Raw genomic sequence first — 20,426 nt, forward strand, 5'->3', positions numbered from 1 at the left:
ATAAATTTCACATGCACCCACCTCAAGTTATATCAGCAGAAACACAAATGCCATAACTAATGCCCCTCCTACACTATTTGACAGCACGAAACTCAGTCTATCGACGATACAGCATACATACATACAACCTTGCTGTACATGAATGGCCGAATAAAATACCGAAAACTTCCAAGAGCCGCATAAGAAAACTAGAGATACATCCATTAAAAGCATGCAGCGCTTAAAACACATTGTTGAAGTATTGCTCCAAAATCACAAGTACCACCAGGCCCCTTTCGTAGTGCAGCACAGAACAGGGGTGCCTCATTAAAAACGGCTCCTATGCTTTATGGGGATGCTTCACCGCAGAGACTGTGACCAGTGTGGTGAAGCATCCTCAAATCACAACGGTTCAGAGTAGTACATAAAGAGCAGAGAAAGCACGTGGAGGCAAGAGAAAAATGTGAGCAGGAGTTATAACGGTGTGACGACATCTCAAAATAAGACTAAAAGGCCAGTGAAGGTTGTGATTGACCATATTGCAGAAAGTAGTTCCTGAGTATAGCAAACTATTGCAGCTAGCCAGGGCATTTTGACACAACCTGGGGCAAATTTAACAAATTTCAGACTTATGGTGCCGCTTGGTGCAGAAATATGCAGCTGTATCAAAATGGTGCAACTGGCACAGCTGTTGCACCCTTGTAAATACAAGACCAAGCTTGAAGTCATCCCGACACCCCTCTATGCCCATAATATAGTTCCAACTCATACCGACTCTTCAGCATGCACCACAGTCTTTTTAGATTACTGCCTACAGTTACATGCAGCAGCTATAACCTTGATCCAGACATGCAGCCCTGTGCACAGCAACCAAGCACCACAGGCATTGAACCGATTCAGCAAGTGCCTTCGAGGTCACCAAAAAGGAAACAACACCTCCTCATTTTCCATAAGAGGGAAACAAGCATAGAAAACAGAGGAAGCATAACCTCAAGTAGCAGCCTCATTGATTCCATCTGGACTTCTCTTTCTCCAGGCTCCGTGACAATAACATGACCATCAGCGTTGTAGCCGACACCAGTCACCTGTTATAAAGAAAAACTTAATATCATCACAGCTCATAAATAAAAGAAAAAAATAATAAAATAAAGAGACTACTAATGCCGCCACACTAAAACATGCGTAAAAATTGGCATCTACTCACTAAGAGGTATACAGAGGATGTGCGCACATTACCTCAGCATGGTAAAGCTCAGAAGTCATGATGCTGCAGACTGTCATCTCATTCTTTGTAAGAGTTCCTGTCTTGTCAGAGCATACTACATTGACGCAACCTGGCAAAAAGGAAACCAACAGCACACTGTTACCAAGTTCATTCCATGTCACTTCATGCAGACACTACTTATCATATTTTCCGGTGTATAAGACGCATTTTTTAACCAAAAATTTCAATAGTGCATTCTATACAATGATGCATCTTATGTGCATTTGTTTTTTTCGTTTTATGTAATGTTCATACGTGAACTTTATCGTGAAACGGTAATGATAGCGACGCCTGCGATTACAATATTTACAGTCGTTATAGTGTTCTAGAATTGTACAGCCGTCTCACTGGCAGAATTCCAAAAGGTGGCGACGACCATGCTCCTCGCCCTTTCCAAGCTGCTAACACAAGCCAGATCGAGCTGACTCTTTTCTAGTTACGATTTACAACACTGTTTGGTACGATTGGTGCATAGCGCTAAAAAGACAAGGACACAGCGAGACACACAGGACGGGCGCTAACCCCGTCCTAAAATTCATTTGCGATATATAATGGATGTGCAATGTATAAGTAGATGTTTTAAAGGATCTCATCCGTCCTCTCAAGGAGGAGTGGGCTGAGACCCACGTCGATAAGAAATTTCATGTAAAAAGCCTACTTGTGATAAAAATTTAAGCACCTGTTTTAAAGGAAACATTGGGTTGTCACCAATAAAAATCTATGGGTGTGCAGGTATTTGATGAGTGAACAAGGAGGGAAAATGACGTCTTCTTTCTGGTTCCAGTTGTGCACATATGATTAAAACATGAATGACAGTGAGTCGATCACCACATCTCGAGCAGTGTGGTGCAGGAGAGTTGGTTAAAAGATATGTATGGGTTATGTATGTGTGGCCAATTCTCAGCCTGCACAGGGCTACTTCTTTAAATCTGTCTGGTTTTTCTGTGGTGTACCTGCCTATTTTTGCCTTTATTGTGTGTAGTTTATTTTCTGATGCTGCGTCCCATTCCTCTTGCCATTGTTGTCGAATCATGTTTTTTATGTGTGGTTTGAGGTCATGATAAGTTATCTTATCAATGTCTGTGTCATTTCGAAGGGCAGCTGAAGCAGCTAGCCTATCAGCTGCCTCATTACCAGGTATACAGCGGTGGCCTGGCACCCAACACAGTGTAATTTTAATTTCTTGTTCATGGGCAAACATAAGGGTGTTATAAAGACAGTTCAGTACTGGGTTCTTATTTTGCCATTTCCAAAAGGATAGGGACTTTAAAACACTGAGGGAGTCTGTGTAGATGATCGACGTCTGTATTTTTTCTATAATGTGTCTCACAGCTAAAAGGATACCATGGCGTTCAGCGGTAAATATACTAGTATGTCTGTTCAGGGTTTTTGACTGTGAAAACTGTGGTCCATGTGCTGCACAGGAGACTTGAGCAGACTTCGAAGCATCAGTGTAATATTCATCACAAGTGTACTTCTCCTGAAGTGACATGAAGTGCTGCTGTATGGCAATAGGGGATGCATGTTTGCCCACTTCAAGAAACGACAGGTCGCAATTAACACCGTGCATTTCCCAAGGAGCAATTAGGTCTTTTATGGAAGTTGTATGAAGACTGGTAACCGAAACATTCAGATATTCAATGTGCGTGGCAACTCTGATTGGATATGGTGGTGTTAGAGATGGTTTTTTTGAGAAAAGTGCTGTGCCAGTTTTGTCAAGCAGGAGCCGACGACATGGATGGTCCAGTTGGCATAGTACCTTCATAGCATAAGTTAGAGAAGTACATTGTCTCCTTCGTTGCAGTGACCATCAGTTTGCCTCGACACAGAGGCTAGCAATTGGGCTAGTTCGGAAAGCGCCCGTAGCGAGGCGAAGGCCGAGGTGGTGCACGGGATCGAGCAATTTTAGCGCAGAGGATGATGCTGACCCATAAACCATCGAGCAATAGTCAATGCGTGATAGAACTACACTATTCAGAAGGTTCAGAAGGCAGTCGCGGTCTGTGCCCCATGACCGGTGAGAGAGAATTTTTAGCAAATTCATCGCTTTGAGACACTTCAGTCGCAACTGTTTTATGTGGGGAATGAAGGAAAGTTTTTCGTCAACAACTACGCCAAGAAATTTATGTTCTTTTTTAAAGGCAAGGCTCTGGCCATTCAGTGTAATGTTGGGGTCAGGCCTGATGCCACGCTGCTTAGAGAAAAGTACACAAACACTCTTTCCAGAGTTAAATTTAAACCCATTGTCATCAGCCCACCTGGACAATTTGTTTACACCTAGCTGAATTTGTCGTTCACAGATGGCCAAGTTGCAAGATTTGAAGCTTATCTGGACGTCATCAACATATACAGAACAAGAAATAGTTTTTGGCAGCACGCTTTTTAAAGAGTTCATTTTGACTACAAAAAGTGTGCAACTGAGAACACCACCTTGAGGGACACCATTTTCTTGAATGTACTGCTTTGAATATGCATTGCCAACACGAACTTTGAAGGTCCGTTCAGACAAGTAACTTCGAATTGTGCTCAACATGTTTCCTGTGATGCCAAGAGAGAAGAGGTCGCGGATGATACCATAGCGCCAAGTGGTATCATATGCTTTTTCAAGATCGAAAAAGACAGATAAACAATGTTGTTTATGTACAAAAGCATCCCTTGCATAAGACTCAAAGGCAATGAGCTGATCAGCTGTTGATCGCCCAGCTCTAAAACCAGCTTGGTTTTGATAAAGAAGACCATTGTATTCAAGGAAATGGACAAGGCAATGATTTACCATTTTCTCAAAAAGCTTGCATAGACAGCTGGTTAGTGCGATAGGCCGATAACTAGCAGCAAGTGTGGGTTCTTTTCCGGGTTTTAATATTGGGATGATGATCGCTTCCTTCCATGTTTTAGGAAAGCGTCCTGTGGCCCATACTTTATTATACAGGTAGAGTAGGGTTTCAACAGTGTTCACATGCAGATGCCTGAGCATTCCATATGTGATCCTGTCAGGACCTGGTGCTGTGTTACCACATTTGTCTAGTGCAATCTTCAGCTCCTGCATGGTGAATGGGCTATTGTATCCTCCTGAGGATGGCCTTTTATCATGTATGTGCTTCCTCTCCTCTCTTGCCTTGTGCCGCAAAAAGGAATCTGTATAGTGTGCTGAGCTGAATATGTATTCAAAGTGTTGCCCTAGTGTGTCTGCTTGATGTTCAAGAGAGTCACCACTGGTGCTAACAAGGGGCGTTGGGACTGTGCTATATCCTTTAAGTGCTCTTATCCTGTTGTGAACTTTGTGTGCGTCAGAATAGGAGTTCACTGAAGAAAGGAATGATGACCAGCTTTCTCGCTTGGAGATGCGTCGAATACGCCTGCCATTTGCCTTTGCACGCTTAAAGGCTATTAGGTTTTCGGCTGTGGGGTATCGGCGTAGTTTCGACCATGCCCTGTTTTGAGTTTCACGAGCAGTCTTACATTCTCCATTCCACCAGGGTCTTCGTTTATTTCGTGGCTTACTTGACGTCTGTGGAATGTATTTCTCTGCTGCCTCTATGATGTGCAGCGTGATTAAGCGTTGAGTTTCATCAACGCCTAAGTCAGTAACTGATGAACTGGCCAATGATGAGTGTTCCCTGAACATCTTCCAGTTGGCTGCATATTCTTTGAATTTTCTGGGATTCGACACATTTTCATTTCCGTTCCCAGTATATTTTATTAAGATCGGAAAATGGTCACTTCCGTATAGATTGTTAATGACAGTCCACTCTGTAGCTGCCAGGAACATCGAGGAGCCAATGGCTAGATCTATGGATGTGTAAGAGTTATAAGCTATATTGTAGTAAGTTGGCTGTTTCGTGTTTAGTAAGCATGATCCCGAGGACAATAAGAATTTTTCGATTAGAACGCCTCGGGAGTCCGTTCTTGTACATCCCCATAATGGGTGGTGAGCATTAAAGTCTCCGACCAGCAACCAAGGTTCCGGAAGTTGATCAATCAATTTTTCAAAACTTTCGCTACTTAGCTTATAAGTTGGAGCAATATACAGGGAACATACGGTTGTTATTTTGCCATAAACTAAGCTTCTGATTGTCACTGCCTCTAAGTCTGTGTTGAGTGAGATGTTTCGAGAGGGGATTGATTTTTGTGTTACAATGGCAACGCCACCAGAGGAGTGAGAGCTGCCTTGCCTGTCGTTCCTGAATACATTATATTGCTTAAGGAAATTTGAGTCTGCTGGTTTTAAATGGGTTTCTTGCAGACAAAGTATGTTTGGTTGATAGTCCGCAAGAATTTCATATATATCATCTAAATTTTTAAAGAGTCCTCGGCAGTTCCAATAAATGAGGAGCGCCATAATTAAAAGTTATTTAAGGGACAAGTTTAAATTTAGGTTTGTAGGTCCTTGGGACCTGTTATTGGGACTTTTCCCTTTCTTTTTCGCTCCAGTGAGCTTTGCCGCCTAGGCAGCTGGGGTGAAGAAGTTGTGTCCATCGCATCTTCAGATGCGGTGGACGACTGTGCAGAAAGCACAGGATTGTCAGTTTTAGGCCTCGACTCATGGGTCGAGGCCTTTGGGCCGGCTGACCTGGGGGTCCGTGCAGCCAGCTTTGCGGGTGGTGGTGGAGTAGCGCTAGCTGACTCCACCGAGGGCGCAGGTGGCGCTGCCCTGGAAGAACTGTGTGCTTCCTGGGCAGGTGCCGACGACCGCTGTGATGCCGCGCCCTGCTGCGTCACAACGGAGTAGTGTGGCTTTTGAGGAAGAGAAAGCCGCTTTCGTGCCTCTCCGTAAGATATGTTTTCGGTGACTTTCAGTGTAATTATTTCTTTTTCTTTTTTCCAGTATGGGCATGAGCGTGAATAAGCTGGGTGGTTACCTTCACAGTTTGAGCAGAGAAGCAGCTGTTCTTCGCAGTTGTCTGTAGGGTGTTCGTGCGAGGCACACTTTGCACATGTGAGTTGGCCACGGCAACTCTGAGAGCCATGGCCATATTTCTGACATTTGAAGCAACGGCGTGGGTTAGGGATGTAGGGCCTCAGTTTTATCTTTGTGTAGCCTACTTCGACAGATTCTGGGAGAGTGCTTGCAGCAAAGGTGAGTACAATGTGCTTTGTTTCTATCTCTTTGTTATCTCGTCTGATCTTTATCCGGTAAACATCTGTGACATTTTGTTCCTTCAGGCCTTCAAGAAGTTCTTGTTCACTCACGTACCTAAGGTCATCATCAGAGATGACTCCTCGGGCAGTGTTTAGTGATCGGTGCGGGCTAATCTGTACCGGTATTTCTCCAAATGATTCGACTGCACTTAGCTTCTGATACTGATGATTGTACATTAATTCTAGTAACAGGTCACTGTTTCCAAGTTTCTTCATCTTATAGCCCTGGCCAATGGCCTCAGTCAACGTTCGGGACACAACAAATGGGGACACAAGTCGTGCAGTGATTTCCTCGTGGTCACTGTGGACCACGTGGAAACGAGGAAAGTTGTTTATGTTCTTTGAGAAGAACATGGTGGTCTCGGTGCGCCCCCTTTTAGAAGGAGGACGATCGGGGTTAAGGAGTTTAGATGCCATAAAAAATTGTATTGTTCGGCTGCAGTGCCAGCCACCCACCATGGAGCCCAACGAGGGGACGGGACAGAAATTGTCAATTCCTGCCCACGCCAGCTGTACACCGTAACTATAACCCAATATGGCGTAACTCAGGGTAGCTAGCCACACAAGGTTAACCCTCGCCGCCTGGAAGTAGGAAGAAATGAAGAAGGTAAGAGAGGACAGGACAGTTCTAAGAAAGAAAATAGGAAAGTGAAAGATGGAGGGGAGAACAGGAAAAGGCGACTGCCGATTTCCCCCGGGTGGGTCAGCCCGGAGGTGCCGTCTATGGGAAGCGTGGGCCAAAGTGGTGTGTTGCCTCCGCCGAGGGGCCTTAAAGGTCCAAACACTCGGCATCGGCTCAACCACCAGGATCCCCTTTTCCCCAGACACGACGATGCCACGCACGGCTAAGCGTGGGTGCTCGGGGTCCGTGGTGTCGCACAAAACACACAAACACCTGCTTTAACAGGTGCCCCCTGCGGGGCCTCAAGAAACAGTGTTTGGGAGCACAAACACACTATAGAACCTCAGGAATATCTTGAGAGAGATCTGACAAATTTAACATAGCATGAAAGAATGACCATTCACCTAGAGTTTCCACAGTGGGCAGTTTCTTTATGATGGCTTTGCGCTTGGCCATGCGCATCACTCCAAGGGCAAGGGTGACTGTGACAACTATAGGCAGGCCTTCAGGGATAGCTGCCACAGCCAAGCTTAAAATAAAAGGAGAGACCGGTGAAGATTACTAAACCACACTCTATGAGCATCAACAATCCGCCTTGTGTGCATGCATATATTATAGCACAGCATTGAGCCAGCCATTGAATAGGCCGCTTCACCTTTAATTATGCAAATGAGGGCATCTTCCTGAGCCCTCAGAGCCTGTTTGGAATCACTGAAGGCTATTATTACAACTTTCTCATGGAAGGTTGCTATCTGAACAAGAGCAAAATTCATGACCCTGAATTCTCGCTCCTTTTGACTTCATAGTAGAGACACATGGGCGAGCACAGATAGCCGCCTTGACTCCGCAAGTCGGTCCGCTTGCAGAATCTCAAACATAACTCGCAAGTTCACCTTAGTAATTTGGAGATGCTCCACAGGGCTGTCATGAATCAGCTACTATGATGCTTGCATACATCCTTTTCCTAACAATCCTAACCACCTACTTTTCTATCAGCCACCTAATGTATAGCCTTCTTTGGTATTTCCAAAGCTTTGGACCAATGACCAGGACAACCACGTACTATGTGCAATCATATCAGTTTTGAGCAAATAAACCTAAATTTAATTGCAGGGTTTTGCAGCTTTCTCTGTTCCATGCTGAGAAGTCAGCTTCAAGTCTCTCCCAAATGTTGCTAGCTCGGTGTTAAGTGCTAAAGCCCAACCCTATTTAGGTTATAAAACCATTCATCAGTGAAGCTATAATAAAAATGGGCATCTATGTTCAAAAAACAGAAGGCACAAAACAGCAACCAAACATTTTATACAAATGTTAGTGACCCTCTGTGGTGTGTACATACCTAGAATAAACTGCAACCAAAAAGGCTAGCATAAACACCACTAGTGCTCAGCACTTTTCATGCGCACAGATATTAACCTCAAGACTGGAGAAAGCAAACCACACAAAAGTAGGAACAGTGTATTTGTAGGCACAAACCTGACACCAATGTTGAACATTTCAAGCAGGGGCCTCCCCTGTATCCAGCCAAGGAGCATTATAAGGCCAATGATGCCAAATGAATACAGTGACAGCTGCTTCCCCAAGCTGTCCATGCTCCTTTGCAGCGGTGTTTTTGGCGCCTGTAGATGGAAAACAAAGTGCATGACCACAAATCAGTTAAACTTCCTGGTAGAACATCTGCATTAGATAAGAACATAACATATTTTATTCAAGTAAAAAATAAGTAAATAAATAAAAAATGAAAAATCTGCATTACAGTAGACTCCCTTTAGGAGCAGCTTGAAACTTGCTCGTCTTACCAGTGACCCTAAAAAAGATACATAAGCAAGCTAGCGGTATCTAAAAATGTGTTACTTATAAACCAGTGTTTCTCGGAGGGGGTCAAGGCTAAACGGCCTCTAAAAAAACGTGCACTTGATAAGCCAGCGTGCCACGGCCTGCAGAGGATGTGGGGTAGAGGCGACGCATTAGCACCAGCATGCATACCGCTAGAAGGGATTTGACTCCTTCCAACACCACACCGCCCGCTCCGCATACACCCGAGTGGCTTTGCATCTAGCTGTAGATGGCGCAAGGTGTGAGAGAGATGCAAAGCAACTGGCATATGGAAAGTGCCTCTATGCTACGATAAAACTTATTAAACACCACATCTGTTGAGAATGCAGCCATGGAGTGTTTCAGTTCCAAAGTACTTTGTGCATACGTGCCTTTTATTTTAGCCTGTGGGCAGCAATGTGCAGCTTGCGGCACACATGTGATGCTGAGACTTGACTACGTCAAACATTAACAGTACCCTGCCTTTTCTGCCAAGGCATCATCCCAAGAATGCACGCTCCCGCAAGATAGCTTGTCCGTAGTTACTCTTGAAGATGTGTGGAAGCCATCTTGTGGGAGTGCACTTTCTTGTTAAGCATTTTCTATATATAGGTGCGTTCAGATAAGAATGGTAATCGAGGTCCCTTTTTGCAACAAAATTGTTATATTTGATGGGCAAATGTCTCGATACAAAGGAGCAAACCTTAGTTTTGCAAGATACAATGTTGTTTTCTGAAAAAAAAAAAAATAATAATTGTATACCATTTGAGGTAGAAAATGCCGTTTTTGCCATCTCAAAACATTGCAAGTTTGGAGACTTGCCGCTTCCGCACCAATATCTTGTCATCTATTACTTTTTATTCGCTAAATCTGTGCAACTTTTACTTTTATGAAAATTATTAGAAAAAAAATCGTAAACTTTGCTTCAGGAGTAACGCGCTACAAAAAAGTTCATTTTCAAGCTTACATACTGGCATGATGACTTAAGTTGTTTGCACCAAACATTTTTTTACTTATTATGCTGTTTAGGTTCTTAATTTCAAACAAAATTTGGAGCTCTAAATTGTTAGGTGTGTCGCCCACACAGCATAAAAATCGACCGAAATTTGGAAACAGCAAAAAAGGGGCAGCTTAGATTCCAGTTAAAAAAAAAAAAAAAAAAGGTAATCTGCGATTTTTATTAAAATCCCACTCAAAAATCCTCAGTACCTAAGAAATATTACGGACTAAAAAAGTGTTGCATTATATTGTATAAAAGTTATAAAAATAAATATAGAACCTAGCTCTTGTCCTGAAAATTGTCTATATTCAGCCCTACATTCTGGCACGACACCAGAAAGTGGTGCCACTGAAACTTTTTGTATATATTATCCAAGCCTCACTCTTTATTTCTGGAAAATCTGTAAGCTCTGGAGTTGTCCGTTCTTTCTCCATATTATTTTTAATTCGGCTAAAATTCAAGAATATCAAAAAATGAGCAGACTTGATTAGAGTTGAAAAATCTATTCCCTCTTCAACTAAAGACAATCCTAAGTACTTTATAAATATCAGGTACTGAAAAATATTGCCTTATGTAAACTAATATAAAAAATATAAAAATAGGTATAAATCTGAATGCAATTTTTTATTCTATAGTGATCAGGGCTTTCCCTTAAGGAGTCGGCGTCAAACTTTTGACTTAGTATTTACTGAATTTAGTTACATTTTATCTCATGCAATATCCAAAGCCATCTCAGTGCTTTTTACTTCTACTTGTTTTCTACTTGTTGACAGTGCTGATACAAGCTTAAAATGGAATAAATTTGCTTTTTGCAATTTCACAGAAAAATGCAAGCAATATTTCAACTTTTTCTCTATCCCGTAATCTCTTTTATCGCGGTGTACCGTGCTATTCAATAAAGTTCTTAATAACACCACTTCATTTCTTAGGTATGACAAAAATGAGCAATACTACATTTTAAAGACGATTCTTGTAATATGCCCCTAAGTACAATCATAAAGAAAAAGCTTGGCAGCATGACAGTTTTGCTAGAAATAAACATTGATTTATGGAAGCAGCACGAATGAGTAGATATGATGAGTATTCTTGTTGACAGAGCTATTTATATATCAGAAAAAAAAAAAAAATAGGCGAGCCAGCACGGAGTGAACCCACCGTTCACCTAACCTGCAAAGCGTGACCTGCAGTTTAGGTGGAGGGTGGGTTCACTCCTTGTTGCTCGTGTTTTCTAAGAGCTAGATAGCTCTATCAACAAGAATACTTGTGATCTCAGCTCATTCACGCTGCTCCCATAAATAAATATAAAATTCCACCAAAACTATGATGCTGTAAAGCACTTTGCTCATGATTGTACTCTTTTACACATTCAAAAAATGGCCTTCAAAATTAGGGTATTGTTGATTTTTTCATTACCATTAAATGCACCATTGCACCTCTCGATAAAAAAAAATATACAGGATATAAAAAATTTTTAACTGTCACTTGCGTCTTCCATGAAATTGCCAAAAATAGCAAATTTATTCCATATTAAGCTATTACCAACCCTGTAAACATGCAGAAAGTGGCTTTATAGGCCTTGCGATAGCTTTGGATACTGCATAAGATAGTATTTCTAAAGTTGATGCCTACTCATTAAGGGGAAGCCCTAATCACTTCCATAGAATAAAAAATTGCATTCAGTTATTTATTTATTTTTATATTTTTAGTATACAGAATGCAATACTCTTTAGCATCTGATATTAATAATGTACTTAGAATTGTTTCTGTTTGATTTCGATAAATATTGAAGTCAGGGTAGATCTTTAAATTCGAATCAAAGTTGCCCAATTTTTGATATTCTTGAATTTTGGCAGATTTAAATATAGTACGGAAAAAGAAGGTACAACTCTAGAGCTTAAATTCTTTTCCAGAAATAACGAACAAGGCCTGGATAATATATACAAGAAGCTTCAGTGGCAACACTTTATTGTGTCATGCCAGAATGTAGGGCTGAATGTGACAATTTTCAGGAAAAGCGCTAGGTTTTATATTTACTTTTATAACTTTAAAGAATATAATGCAATACTTTTTTAGTCCGTAAGGTACTGAGGATTCTTAAGAGGGATTTTAATAAAAATCTAGGATGGTATTTTTTTTTTTTTAAACTGGAATCGAATTTGCCCCTTTTTTTTTTGCTGTTTTCAAATTTCTGACAATTTTTATGCTGTGTGGAGAACACACCTAACAATCTAGAGCTCTAAATTTTGTTTGAAATTAAGAATGTAACCTGTATAATATTGACACATGCCATTCATAGACGACGAAGATTTGAACGGGCGATTCAGAAAAGACGACGAAGCGAAACGGTGCTCTGCTTTCGTGCTGACCTGACTGGTTGCTGGTGTTCTTCGGTGCTAGAGTGCCAGAGCGCCTTCTAAGTAATGTTACGTTACAAAACTGGTGGAGGTGCTGGGTATCGATCCAGTCCTGCATAATCAACCTGTCACTACGAAGCTTACCCCCATACATCAACGCCTCGGCCGCCGCCTACGTGGAGAGCCCCCTGAATTCGGACCCCTTCCGGCCGCTACCAGGACAACGCACCCTCAGATGGCTGTAGAACTTGCTGCAATGACATCTGAGAGCAGGCTTCCCACCCACATCCTGTGTCATCAGCCGCGAACACCCCCCTCTTTTCATGGAGACGTGTTCGAGGACGCCGAGGACTGGCTTGAGACCTACGAGTGAGTCGCTCGTTACAACGGGTGGACTGATGAGCGTAAGCTCCACAACGTGTACTTCACTCTTGAAGAGTCTGCACGGACATCGTTTGAAAACCATGAGGCTTCCTTCCCATCCTGGGCAGCCTTCTGTCGTGATTTGAAAGCCACTTTTCCTAGTGCCGACCGCCGGGAGCGAGCAGAAGCTGCGCTACACTCGCGTAGTCAGCGCCAGAACGAGAGCGTGCGTATGTTCTTTGAGGACATGACATGCCTTTTCAAGCGTGCAGACCCACAAATGCCAGAAGATAAGAAGCTGCGTCACCTGATGCGGGGCGTTAAACAAGAACTTTTTGCGGGACTGGTGCGTAGTCCACCGCGCACTGTGGCGGAGTTTTTCAGCGAGGCAGAGACCATGGAGACAACGCTGCAACACCGAGCCCGTCAGTACAACAGTGACGTGAGCATCATTGGGTCTAACGCACCCCCTGCGCATGTCGGCAGTGACATGGACGCATTACGCAATCTCATCCATTCTGTCATGCAGGAGGAACTGCAAGCGCCCCGGATGCCTTGCAACACAACATCTTTTCCTTCACTGGCTGAAGTCGTCCGGGACGAGGTGCGTATGGCAGCGGAGCAAGTTGCTGACGTTGCCCAGCAGCGTGTTCCCCACCAGACATTCGACGCGAGACCCACACGTGTCCATCCTAAGTAAGGCTCCCCCGCCAGACCATAGTATCAACGTCACAGCTCCAGCAATGGAGCCGCAGGGTCCTCGCATGGAGCCGCATGGAGCCTCGCTACTCCCCTCCGCCAATCTACCAGCGACCCCGTAAAAGTCAAGTATGGCAGCCCCGGGACCGTCGGCCCCTGTGCTATCATTGCGGTGAAGCCAGTCACCTTTACCGGGCGTGCCCGTACCGCCGCGTCAACATGCAGGGTTTCGCCTCGGAGGACCTCTACCCTTGGAATGCCGAACGGCCTACTGAGATTGCAAGCGACCTTGCAGCGCGACAGTATCCCGTCACGTCCGGTTACCAAGAGCATCGGTCTACGTCCCCGACAAGCTACCGTTCAACAAGTCCCGACTCTTCCCGACGCCGCTCTCCCAGCCCTAGCCGGGAAAACTAATACCAGCGGCCTTCGGAGGCAGGGTCGCTGATGTCGGGTAATGTGGAGATCCTCCGTCATCGTCAGGCCGACCCGACGAGATTTCGCTTGTGTCAGGTAGCGACAGCATCCGGCATACTACCTGCGATTTGTATGTAATGATTGACGGAGTGGATGTCACCGCGTTACTTGACACTGGTGCCGATTATTCAGTAATGAGCCGTGGTCTCGCCCAAGAATTGAAGAAAGTTTTGACACATTAGACTGGCCCGAAAATTCGCACGGCGGGAAGTCACTTGATTGAACCTGCAGGCAAGTGCACAGCGCGGGTCGGCATCCGTGGTTTTGTGTATGTCGGAGAATTTATCGTGCTTCCCGAGTGTTCGAAAGACTTGATCTTTGATCTAGACTTCCTGCAAGACCAACGGCGCTGTCACTGACCTGAAAGAAGCGAGTTTCATTTTCGATAAAACGAGCCGCGGCGCGCATTGAAAACGGAGATCCGGGTATGAACGTTTTGCGTATAGTCGACGATGACGTGAGAGTTCCAGCACGTTCTAGTGTGCTGGTTCTTGTAAACCATGACTTGTTCCACGATTACGAGGACATCACGGATGGGCACCTTCCGCTACTACTCGAGAAGGAATTAGCCGTTGCTCGAGGACTCGTACAACTCCAGAACAGTTGTGCTACTGTCCTCCTGACAAATTTTGCTAAGGAGATGCAGCATCTCGCCAAGGACACGGCTGTTGCCGTCCTTCACGATTATACTGCCTTGCTTTATTTATGCACCGCCAGAGCGAACCCTAAAAAAGAGGCCGCATCTTGTCATGCTCTGCAAACCGTTAAAATTAGCCCCGACTTGAGGCCCGATCAGAGCAATCTTCTCTCTGCTCTTCTGAACGATTTCGCAGACTGCTTCGCCACAGGCTCTAAGGTCGGTCGTACTCCTGTCGCCAAGCACCGCATCATCACCGATGAGACCACGTTACCGGTATGCCAGCGCCCGTACCGGGTTTCTCATAAGGAACGTGACGCCATTAAAACGCAAGTGGATGAAATGCTTGCGGACGACGTGATCCAGGCTTCGACGAGCCCATGGGCATCGCCAGTGGTCCTTGTCAAAAAGAAAGATGGCACCTTGAGATTCTGTGTCGATTACCGAAAGTTAAATAATGTGACCAAAAAGGACGTCTATCCGCTGCCCAGGATTGATGATGCCCTCGACCGACTACGCGACGCCAGGTACTTCTCCTCATTAAACCTCAAAAGTGGATACTGGCAAATCGAGGTGGATCAGAGAGACCGAGAGAAGACTGCATTTGTGACGCCCGACGGCCTATACGAGTTTAAGGTGCTTTCGTTTGGTATTTACTCCGCACCAGCCACGTTCCAACGTATGATGGACACGGTTTTATCAGGTCTGAAGTGGCAGTCGTGCTCGGTGTACTTAGGTGATGATGTTATTTTCTCGCCTACTTTCAAGCAACACTTGGACCGGTTGCGCATCGTGCTTCAAGCACTCAAAGGCGCGCAACTAACGATCAAGCCTGAGAAATGCCACTTTGCTTTCAAGGAACTACGCTTTCTTGGCCATGTCAGTGCACAGGACGTTCTCCCTGATCCCGAGAAGACTACCGCAGTGTCAAATTTTCCATGCCCCACCGACAAAAAGGCACTTCGACGATTTCTAGGTCTTTGTTCATAATACCGATGCTTCATCCAAGATTTTTCTAAGATAGCTGAACCACTGACAGCACTAACCAGAGAAGACATACCCTTCCTGTGGGGAGACGATCAAGAACAAGCCTTCCAGGAGCTTAGAAGCCGCCTACACAGACCCCCAATACTCGCCCATTTCGATGAAGACGCTGCAACCGACGTACATACTGGTACATACTATACATACGTATAGAAAAAGTTTTGGAGCAAACAACCTAAGCCATCATGCCAGTATGCAAGGTTGAAAATGAACTTTTTTTTGCAGCGTGTCGCTCCTAAAGCAAAGTTTAAAATTTTTTACTAAATCAACTGCAACAACAAAACAAGTTTCTATTAATTTTTGTAAAAGTAAAAGTTGCATAGATTTAGTGAGTAAAAAGTAAGACAAGATTTTAGTATGGAAGCAGCAAGTCTCCAAACTTTCAACTTCTTGAAATGGCAAAAACGCCGTTTTCAACCTCTAGTGGTATATGATTTTTTTCCGAGAAAATTATGCCGTATCTTGAAAAACTAAGGTTTGTTCTTTTGTGTCGAGGCATTTGCTCACCAAATATAAAAATTTCACTGCAAACAGAAATGGTCATGGTGCTCCATTATCGTTATCTGAACACACACACATATTTCTTCTTTTCTGCCCAACGGACACGATGTGCGCGCTGCTACACAGGATTGCCACGGTTCGCCGTCGCAGCAAAAGTTTGTCATGACCAAAGCACACATAAAACTTTTTTTTTTTTTTTACACCAAGTCTTGGGGAAAACCATCACAACGGTCTCACAATGTTCACTTTGTCCAAGTATTTGCCTTTAGAGTATGTCTTAATGGAGTCTACTGTATTTCAACTGCTACACAAAATGCACATTGCCTCAAGATGTTTGAAAAACGATCAACCTAAGTGGTTTGAGCTCACCTAAATACATACTCGAAATTTCCGGAGTCCTCCACTACGGCGTCTCTCATAGCCCGAGTCGCTTTGGGACGTTAAGCCCCACAAACCAAACCAAATCATCTTTCTTTCTTAATGTCACATATTCAGGATTTTTGACAGCGGTATTAAAAAAAAGCATGTAGTTTAGATTAATGTTACCAGCTTTACCTGGTGCCCTTTAAGGGGGACATGGCTTTAAAATCATGAAAAATTACCAGAAAAATCTCTTCCTTTATATGTTTGCATCCACTTTGTGGGATTCGGGCATCCCACCGTTGGCTCTGCACAGCTTTCACTTGGTTCCTGCAGTGTTCTCCTATTTTCCTTCCTCCCAGCTCAGGCAATTAAGAGGTGACCAGACGAATTGTCACTTTCATTCAGCTAGATCTCCGCCCTAGCATCCCAATGGCCTTTTCCCATTAGCACCTTTTGGTTAGAATACAGCACCAGCTTCGACATCCCCATAATGCTTCACGTATGCCTTTGTCTGACGCAGGCTTCGTTATTGACAAAGGGACTCGATAGTGAAGAACCTGCTTGTTTCCACAGCAGGAGCAGAACAACAGTAGTTCTTTGCAGCCAGACAAGTTGCTGTATTTACTCTAATATAACAAGTGTTTTTTTTCATAATTTTTGGCTCTCAAAGTCTACCCTCACATTATAATTGAATACTGGGATTCGGTCAGCTAAAGCACTGCCGAGGTGCAGCCATATTGAATCCGCCACCACTCGGTTATAGCGTTCTAAAATTGAGAAGTGCGCTGTCTTCAGCGTGCGGCAATGGGAGCGAGGTGGTTGCCGCAGCGATGAAAACCGTAGGTGGTGCTGTCAATCGCAGGAGTACTCGGAAAGGCTCGGGGCGTCTGCTTCTGCAGCTCGTGTCCTGCGTTAATTTCGTTGCATCGCACTGCTTCTCTGTCGTACTATGATATGCTGTTGATGGTTGGTCAAGCAGGATACCACGTGTCTGCAGATAGTGCAGTCACACTTCCAGTTCGTCTCCTTTGGCTCCTGTGCCCTCCTCTACTGAACTCTCCCTTTTTCGTCTTTTTTTTTTTTTTGCTCACTGCGCGCCCTTTCTGACAAATGAGCTTTACCGCTGGTTCACAAGCAAAGGTTCGAGGATGTCGAAGCTACATTGAATGCCCTTCCTCCAGATGATCATAAGTACATCACTATAGGCACAGTTCTAGGTCGCAACTTATATTGCAGTATACAGGCCCGTTCACACTTGCGACTAACAGCAGTCGCGCGACTGTTTTGGTCGAAAAGCAACAGTGGCAAATCGTTACATCGGTCAAAAAGCGACTGCCACAGGCCGATCGGGCACTGCTCGAATTTCCAGTCGCGCGACTACCAGTCGCAAACCATTTCACCAATCAGCGAGGTTCCGGAGTACTCGATCGAGCACCTTCTCAATGCAATTAAAGAATACCCCTACCTCTTCAACAAACGGCACCCGGAATTCAAAGGAAGGGAGAAGGATATGGTCTAGGAGGAGATTGGAAAGATATTTGGACTATCTGGTAAGTACCATAAACTTTTGAGAAATGGGTTTTTCACGTAGACACAACATTTTATATTGCCACCATGGTGATTGACACCGTCCATTCGTCGTCAGCGTTCTCCTGGAAACACGAGAGCGCGGCATGCGCACGGGCTCGCCTGAAAAAGCTCAAGTGTCTGGCAAGCAGCTGCTACCGACGTTCGCTGTCATCGCCCAGCAGCTCTCCAACTCCCAACTCGTTCGGAACCAGAACAGAACGAGAAGGCGACAGTCGCAAGTGTGAACATCGGTAGTTGCGAGCTCCTCTCCTCTGGTCGCGCGATTGGTAGCCCGCGACCTCATCTAGTCGCAAATGTGAATAGACCTTATGTGGCTTGAAAGTTCATGCACAAATCAAAATACAGTACTTGTTCTGCGTATTTCATTTCGAGCAAATCATGTGCGCACAAAAATAAGAAAATGAATTCATCTCAAACTTGGACCACGGAGATCTTTTATCAGTCTGTGGAGCTTGCAAAGCTCGTAAGCACGCTGGAAGAGTCATCTTTTCTTTTTTTTTTTTTTTTGTTCAAGAATTCTGATTAATGCAAGCAGCATCCGTGATTCTGCAATGTTTTTTCAAAGCGCAGAGGTTCCCGAGCCTGGATGTCCTAACCATGATAGCGAAATGACGCTTCGCATAGTGAAGTTCTACGTCCAGATGTGATTACATTTTTATGTGAAGTCACTAAACCAAAAGCAGACCTCTAAAGCAGAGCAAATAAAGCACCTAAAGGTAAGGAGGTCCAAATAATCGTGTTTAATGGTTGTATTTATAGACTTTGTCCGCGTCTTGTGTGCTTTAAAATTTAGCACCTTAATTCATTCACGTGCTTGTAGTTCAGTGACATTTTCATATAATTCTGTAGCATATCATGTTGATACCATATTCTTGAGCTATTTATTTATATTCACTTAAGTCAATTGTTTACCCTACTGGTTTTTGAAGTCGTCCGTAGTGTGGTTTCGTGCATTTGTATGAGCTCTCGCTAATCTGTTTCGTGTTTTTTTATACAACTGACTGTTCATATGTATCCACCCGCATTCAAATAAGTATTCAACAGCCCCTGACATAATTTCTGTCTTCAAGCAATCTTCACATATCTCTATTTACATGTGGCGCAAACCATTAAAGTATGCTGGCCTAGCCTAAAACACCCTCCATTGGTTTTTCAGTCCACGCGAGCGTCGATGGGGGACCACAGTCTAGCTCGCATACACCGGCGCATCCGATAATAAAAATCTATGTGATCATAAATATACGTTAGACATTCGTTAACGTTTGAGAAATAAAGTACCGAATACGTTCAGGAAATTTCTTAATGTTGCTTGTCAGTTCATCGGCAATCTGTATCTGACCCGACACCAGAAAAGCAATTTTAAACACAATCCCGCAAAGTCATGGTAAGTTCTTGGATTCCTGGCAGATTGAAATTATGATGGCACAGTTTTTTTCAACACCTGATTCTCCCCAAGCCATTTCTGTGGGAGAAGAGAGACCTTGGATGTGTATGTCTCGCCGCTCATACATAAATTTCCCAATGACGGCCGCTATTATGGGAGCTAGTTCCTTTATTCATGCACAGAATCAGTTTAATACATTTAGACAAGCATGTGGGAGCTAAAGCGACAATTTATTGTTGTGCGCCTTCAGGGTCCAAAGAACTAGCGGTGACGGAGGCAGTTCACCCAGTTGTCTGCTTAGTGCTCATGCGCTTTTCTTACACACAGTGCCCTCTCTCCTGTCATCGCTGAAACGACCAGCTCGCCGGCGGCAGACGGCACACTTCTCAATTCTAGAACACTATAACTCGGTTTCAGTTTCCGCAGTTTTATGATGTTATGTTGGCAACATGGGCACCAGGGAAGCCAAATCAGCCAAATTCCAATCCATCCAAAGTGAAAACGTTGCACTTTTTTTCACTGGCTCAGAATCACGTTGTCCCCTTGATCACACGCTTGATGCATCTTTCGCAGTGGATTAGCATGGTTACTTGTCTTGTTATCGCATTTCGCATGATGGCAACACGCTGTGCACGGTACGACGCTCGCCTCAGAAAGGCTATTGTGATAACAGAAGGAATCAAAAATTCTGCGGCAGCTCGATGGCTAGACATTACTAATCTACCTTATGTGGGTGGCAGATGCCACGAAAGGTGATTTTTAAGGGTAGGCCTGGCCGCAAAGGCTTCCAGGGGTGTGCGTTTGGAAGAGGCTCTACTAACCCTGCTGTGCTCCTTCGAGGGCTTAAAGTTTCGAACAAACTAATGACCTGGAAAGGTCGGGTTAACAGAAAAATGCACACCCTGGAAGGACGAGAGTGAAACGGATGACCGGGTTTCCGAGAACTCTGCCTCCTCCGACGACGACAAATGAGCGTTTTTGATGGAGATAATGTCTATTAAAAATACTTTTTCAAGCGCTTATCTCGCGTTATATTAGCGGTTTTATTTTTTTCCCACTCGGCAGTATGGAAAGTCGCCCCTCGCGTTAGGTTCGAGTAAATATGGTACCCAGCAGCTCACGGTAGCTTGTGGTATGTGCTTCGCCTGCTGCTCACACCACTGGTGATTCAGAAGGTAGGGTGGAGGTGCTATGT

The 20,426-nt window shown here is 44.3% G+C and overlaps 1 protein-coding gene across 4 annotated transcripts in view; it reads right to left on the reverse strand.

The window, feature by feature from the left end:
* Positions 1-20,426, reverse strand: part of SPoCk (secretory pathway calcium atpase) — a 110,340-nt gene that overhangs the window by 60,270 nt on the left and 29,644 nt on the right. For all 4 annotated transcript variants that reach the window (XM_084589771.1, XM_084589772.1, XM_084589774.1 and 1 more), the window contains exons 9-12: positions 8,481-8,623; positions 7,409-7,533; positions 1,216-1,313; positions 969-1,064 (exon numbers count right to left, since the gene is read on the reverse strand). In XM_084589771.1, coding sequence (XP_084445897.1) covers positions 969-1,064; positions 1,216-1,313; positions 7,409-7,533; positions 8,481-8,623 — 462 coding nt within the window. The remainder of the gene's footprint in view (positions 1-968; positions 1,065-1,215; positions 1,314-7,408; positions 7,534-8,480; positions 8,624-20,426) is intronic.

Source organism: Amblyomma maculatum, chromosome 1, assembly GCF_055883805.1.
Source record: "Amblyomma maculatum isolate TAMU_Amacu chromosome 1, ASM5588380v1, whole genome shotgun sequence".
In the NCBI taxonomy this organism is placed as follows: domain Eukaryota; kingdom Metazoa; phylum Arthropoda; class Arachnida; order Ixodida; family Ixodidae; genus Amblyomma; species Amblyomma maculatum.